The 6,492-nt window shown below is 38.2% G+C and overlaps 1 protein-coding gene across 3 annotated transcripts in view; it reads right to left on the bottom strand.

The window, feature by feature from the left end:
* Nucleotides 1–189: 189 nt before the first annotated feature.
* Nucleotides 190–6,492, bottom strand: part of LOC116028780 — a 9,378-nt gene continuing 3,075 nt past the window's right edge. The window contains exons 1-3 of one of the 3 annotated variants that reach the window (XM_031270606.1): nt 3,951–4,216; nt 2,462–2,581; nt 190–1,684 (exon numbers count right to left, since the gene is read on the bottom strand). In XM_031270606.1, the coding sequence (XP_031126466.1) occupies nt 571–1,671 (1,101 nt within the window). In that variant the 5' untranslated portion in view covers nt 1,672–1,684; nt 2,462–2,581; nt 3,951–4,216 and the 3' untranslated portion in view covers nt 190–570. Of the gene's footprint in view, nt 1,685–2,461; nt 2,582–3,950; nt 4,217–6,492 lie in introns of those variants that run through there. The other 2 variants (XM_031270615.1, XM_031270600.1) reach the window with 2 other exon arrangements.

Genomic DNA, 6,492 nt, shown 5'->3' with positions numbered 1-6,492 from the left:
ATTCTAATTCAAAATTTAGAAATGTCGTTTTAGACCGTGATCCACACACCTATATAATTTGATTAATTTAAGTGAAATACATACCAGCCAAATACTCAATAACCAAAAGTTAGGTGCACGCTACAGAAATTGGTGTCTGTATAAAAGTAGTGAAAAATCCTCCACCAGAGAAATAAATTGGTTGAGGTGTGTAATGAGTAATAATAACACTATAACAGCAGAGCTAAAGAAACAGAGAGTAAAAGCATTGTACAGAGAAATTACATCCATTTTGTGAAATTGACAGGTGAAATGTTCTCAGAGAAGGAGAACCAGCAACAAGTGTAAAAATAAAAATAGAAATAAACCACAAAGAAACACCTTTCTTTGGGACCCTCCAATGATCCTAAGCCATCATATCATACAAATCCATGTATTGAACATCAAATGATGGGATGCAGATGATGTGAATGAAATGGTAAGTTAAAAATATCCCTTTTTTTGTTGGCTTCAGAATATCTAAACTAAGAAGACCCTAAAATGTCCTCTTCTTCTCCTTCTCATTTATACTGTCAACAATAATAGTAACATCTATCCTCGACCTCCGGGGTCCTCACTACGCCTTCGTCTCCTCCCAGAGCGTCCCAACAGGACTCTACCATGGCGGCGAAGGCGCCCAACTAGCGATGTGCTGTTTTCATGTACTACGTTGCCAACACCATCGCTGTCTACATCAGAGTAGTCGAAACCTGGAAGGTTGCGATCTAATCCAGCAGTGCCTCCGCCTGATGCACGGGTTGGGTCCCTACTACCACTACCACCATGCCGCCTCGAGCCTCTATTTGAGCCAATATTACCTGCTGAACCAAATGCCTGCAAAAAACGTAAGACATTAATCAAGTTGCCATCGATTCCCACTCCAAAGCCTTCGTTACGGTCCATCACATCAACCTCAAATCCATCCTCATCCTCTGATCCAAAACCAAACGGACTTCCTTCTATCACATAGTCACCGAAAACAACTGCTCCTGGCATTGATGACCTTATTGTGCTGATCACATCGTCCCTCTCTCTTTCCCCCTCGAGCCGCCTCCATTTCTGTTCAAGGAGGGGATCCATTTCGCGAGGCCTAGCAGAAGGGTGCTCTGTCTTAACATGCTTGCGCATCTCCTTAAAGTTTCCTACAAATGAACACTCATCCTGCATGCAGCTACGTTTCTTAGCATTCAGGTATGCACGTGCAGGTTCAACCACAGTCCATCCTTTCACTTGCCCACGACAGAGTGGGCATGCAAGCTCTGTAATCTCACCTTTCTCAGCAGGCCAATCAGAAAACGGGGCAGGGGCAGGGGCTGGGCTATTGATTGAACTTTGAAGAGATTGACTTTGATTTAGTAATTTAACTTTTGTGTAAGCTTTCTTGTACTGATCTAGGCAATTTGAATAACGGTAGCTAGTTCCGCACATGTAGGGGCGGCAGCCTTTGTCGTGAGAGGAGCACAGGAGAAGAACCGCGTTGTGAGGATATTCCATGCATACTGAACATGTTGCATCTTCCCAGTCGTTCTTAAACTTTTTGGAGCATTTCTTTTGGTTTGGGTCCCCTGATTGATTCACAGATGGCAAAGGGTATGGTGTTGGCCTACACTGTCGTGAGGTGATCCTGCGTCTTCCTCTGGTTCCCTTTGCCATGTCCTAAATTAATCTGTAAAGGGAAAATATTGAATTAAAATAAAATTTTAGAATCAGTTCATGAATTTGAAACGAAGTCTCTGAAATCTTCAGAAAAACCCATTGTATAACAAGCTTTAGGTTGCCATCATCCTGTCATGTATCAGTGATTTTCTTTTATTCGTTCATGGTATTAACTATTGGGACTTCTTTGGAAGATTGTTGCATAAAATTGATGAAAATGAAAGGCTGAATTCATGTTTCTATTTATAACAAATCCGCTCATGATAGAAGCATTTTTGCAGCACTAGCCTCAAAGAAAAGATACGTAACACAGACAGGACCAAGAAAGTGGATGATTGGAAGATAGTTAGGTGCCTGGGAGGTTGGTTTCGTATCAAACGTTGCAAGAACTGATATCTTCTCAGTTGAGCTATGGGGTTTAAAAGAGGATGAGGGAGGGACTTTCGATCCACAGCAGTTGTGGCAAACTTTATTGGGTAAGGCAGAGAAGAGTATGAGGGAGGGGAGGGGGAAGAAGCAAATGGCAGGGAGCTCTTGCAATTCAAATATTGGTGCCCAGAAACCGAATCTATTATTGTAATGGCTTATGCTTTACAAGAGCATATGCAACTAGGAAAACACGTAGATTTTCATGATATGCATACTCCAGAACCATTCAAGAGAATAGTGACTCTAGTTATTAGCCATCAAATAAAAAAGACAACCTATTCAATATCACAGATGTCAAACTCTTTCACCCTAATCAACATAGCAGTAAAAGAAGTTGAAGTGGTCTCTTCAGGAATACCTTAAGGAGATCCAGCCATAAGCATCCATATATTATCAAAAGGGTAAATAATAAAGGATGAAAATGCAGAACCATCCTCGTTCCATCATCAAGACTACATACAAGCATCCCGAGTCCCGACTGCAGATAAACAAACCGCCACTAAGCAAAGCAGTTTCCAAAAGAAATCAGGAGTTATCTGCTAAACTGCAAGTCTAAGGATGACATTCTCCAAACTGACAAGCAACCTCATCCAGATGTCTTTAGACAAAGCAGTGAACCATTCAGGAAAACTCACAGGATGTTGCTATTTAGTCCTAATGGTTGCATGGCATCTTCTCCAGGTTTAAATCCTCAACAGCATATGACACTAACTATCACTCTTCAAAAGAGGCTAACATAAACTGAGGGGGTGTTGCTAAATCACAGAAATGTCTAAAGAAGTTACTATTTGTAGATGTGCAAAGGTAAGGTCCCATATTACATATCCACAATTTCTCAATATACTAAACTATTACTAATATAAAGTAATCAGATCCCAACAAGCAATTCATTCCTAAGAAATTTGAATGCATCACAAATTAACTGCAAGTTGAAATGCAGAACAAGAATGGCTGAATCACTAAACTCGCCCCACTGAATTTGTTATAAGCCAATATAACTTAAACTTCTATCTTCAGACTAGACAAATATAAACTTCATCATGATTCCTGTAGCATATTTTCCATCAATCCAGGAAACCAACAGAGAAAAAGGCATATTTCAGAGGCAAACCCAGCCATGTTGGTCAGTATGTGACTTGGTAACCAGAAGGTTACAAGTTTAACTCCAGCACAACTTAGGTTGGTTTACCACCTTGTGGTACTTTGCCGACTAGGATCACGGGGAGGAGTTTACGCAATGCACATTCTTGTAGTGGATGCAGGTTTCCCCCAACTCTCTCAAAAAGAAAAAAAAAAAAAAAAAAAAAGAGGCATATTTCAGGACCACAGTCCAAGTTTTTAAGTAAATAGATTGAGGATTCCAAATGTATGAAGCAAGCATCAGGGCTGTAGCATTATTGAATCAAATGATTCAAATTAGACTCAATAGCAAAAGCAATGAAGCCTAATAAACAAATACTTCCATTTCTATTAAGGGACAATTCATCGAACACATCAAAGGCATCTCAATTTCAAGAAAACCCAGATCTGAAGCAAAGATAAGCAAACCCACTGACCTAACCTCATGCTTCAACAAAATTCAATCTTTACACATATACATACATACATACATCATACCAAAAGACTACAAACATAAACTCACAACGGGGATTCAGAAAAATGCATCAAAATACACGAAACAACAACACTCCCTCAGCGCACTCGCCCTCCATTCAACCATCCATCCCAGATTCGCATTCTAGTTTATTCCATCTCAACCAATCTGCTCCCCAAAAAGCGGACCCAAAAACAACAGCCTACTGATCACAGATCAGAAATTCGAAATACAGGAATTGGAGTATTCGTACCGGAGATTTGCTTGAAGAAGACGGGTTGAATCAGAATCCTAGACAGAGAAAAGGGGCTTGAGAGAGAGATAGATGGGGGAGAAGGATTATGGGGTTTGTAATTCGTGCAGATTGAACTGGTTACGGAAAAATCGAGCTTTCCCGTGAAAATTTAGGAGAGAGAATGGCAGAAACGGGATGAGAGAGAACAGCTCATTGAGTCATACACTCATACAGACTTTTTATCGGAATTCTCGACTCATCTCTACGCTACTCTCTCTTTCTTTCTCTCTCTCTCTCTCAGAGTTATGCTTTATTCGACACAATTAATTAATGACAAAAATGTTAAATTTACGGATTTCCCCCTAGATTATGATTTTTTTTAACCTCATCCCTTCTTATGTGTCTGATTCAGTCACGATTTTTTTGCATCATCCTTTCTTATGTGTCTAATTTAGTTAACGACTTAATATAACTTGACTTAAGAATTAAGTTTAAATGCGGTGATAGGCTTCAGGTGTGGAGATGAGATTTAATCTTAGTCATTGAACACAAATTAAAAAAACATGGTGACAATTTGACCTTTTTGTCTCTAGGTCAAATTTAAGGTGCGTGATTTTTGTACTTAAAGTATGTAGTTTCTGTATTGTATGCTTAAGGTGCGTCAATTGTTGAAATTTAAGTACGTCGGTCTAAAGCATTAGGTATGCGGTTTTCCTTCTTAAGGTGCGTGATTTATATGCTTAAGGTGTGTCAGTTGTTGAAACTTAAGGTGCGTCGGCTTAAAGCTTTAGGAACATGATTTTCCTTCTTAAGATGCGTTGTTTTTTCTTCATGAGGTGCTTTGTTTTCCTTCTTAAAGTGCGTTGTTTTCATTCTTAAGGTGCACCTACATAAAAAGTATTATTAAATATAAAAGAATAAAAAAATAAAAAATAAGTAAAGAATAAATAATTAATTTGACCACTAAATAATAAATAAGATAGATAAAATAGGAGGGAAGTAATAATTTGTAATTTTGTATTATGTTTTGTTTTTTTTCCCTAATATTTTAGTAAATGTTAGCATAGTTTTGTTTGTTTAGTCTATTAGTGATGATAAATGGGCTGGATTATTCATGAGTTAGCCCATTTGGGCCCATGACCCAATTCCTATACATGTTTTTTAATACTTAAAAAAAGTGTTTAGTATAAGTAATAGTACAAGAAGTAATATGTAGTAGAAGATGATATTTCTATGCAAGATAAGTCAATGCTCATATAGCGATGTAAACGGGACGGGGTAGGGGCGGGGGACATACCCCTATCCCCGTTCCCGACTTTTTCCATGATTCTCATCCCCGCTGGGGAAGGGAAAAATCTCCCCATCCCCATCCCCACGGAGATTATTCGGGGACGGGGAATCCCCGACCCCATTTGTAATTTATAAAAAACAAAAATATATACACTCATTTTCAAGAAAAGAAAATCACAATGCAAGTAAATTCAAAAGCAAGTAAATTAATGGCTAGAATATTTTTCAAAATTATATATATATTATACATATACATGATGTATTGTTATGTGACTTAGTGGCTTACTAGCTATACATATTATATATATAGATATACATGCTGTGTGGCTTACTACTTAATTAAATATTTAAATCCATTACACACACGCGCGCGCGCATACACACGGGGCGGGGCGGGGAGTCGAGTTCCCCGTCGGGTACGGGTACAATTGACATCCCTATGCTTATACAAAGCTTTTGATCAATGCTATGATGGTTCATGAAAAGTGATTTTTGCCGTTATGTGCCCTAGTTTGTGGATATAGATAATTGGTTAATTTGCGGTACACATTCTAGAAAAACATTGTTCCTTATAAAATAGGATGGAGGACAATAGTAACCCAGTTCACACCCTCGAGTTACTACTGTTCTCATCAAATTAATACCCACCTTGCTATGCTACCTAGTCCCTTCTTATTAGTTGATGCTAAAAGTGAAACCATTATGTATGTATAAATAAAGTGGTTCATGATATGATGTGCTCTAGTTGATGAATACAAATAATTAGTTAATATGTGATGCACTTTTTAAAAAAACATTGGTCCTTACAAAATGGGATGGAGGGCAAAAGTAATCAATTGTACCCGTACCCGACGGGGTACAATTGACATCCCTATGCTTATACAAAGCTTTTGATCAATGCTATGATGGTTCATGAAAAGTGATTTTTGCCGTTATGTGCCCTAGTTTGTGGATATAGATAATTGGTTAATTTGCGGTACACATTCTAGAAAAACATTGTTCCTTATAAAATAGGATGGAGGACAATAGTAACCCAGTTCACACCCTCGAGTTACTACTGTTCTCATCAAATTAATACCCACCTTGCTATGCTACCTAGTCCCTTCTTATTAGTTGATGCTAAAAGTGAAACCATTATGTATGTATAAATAAAGTGGTTCATGATATGATGTGCTCTAGTTGATGAATACAAATAATTAGTTAATATGTGATGCACTTTTTAAAAAAACATTGGTCCTTACAAAATGGGATGGAGGGCAAAAGTAATCAA

This window comes from Ipomoea triloba, chromosome 1 (assembly GCF_003576645.1).
Source record: "Ipomoea triloba cultivar NCNSP0323 chromosome 1, ASM357664v1".
NCBI lineage: Eukaryota > Viridiplantae > Streptophyta > Magnoliopsida > Solanales > Convolvulaceae > Ipomoea > Ipomoea triloba.
This window is presented reverse-complemented; position numbering and strand designations above follow the sequence as displayed.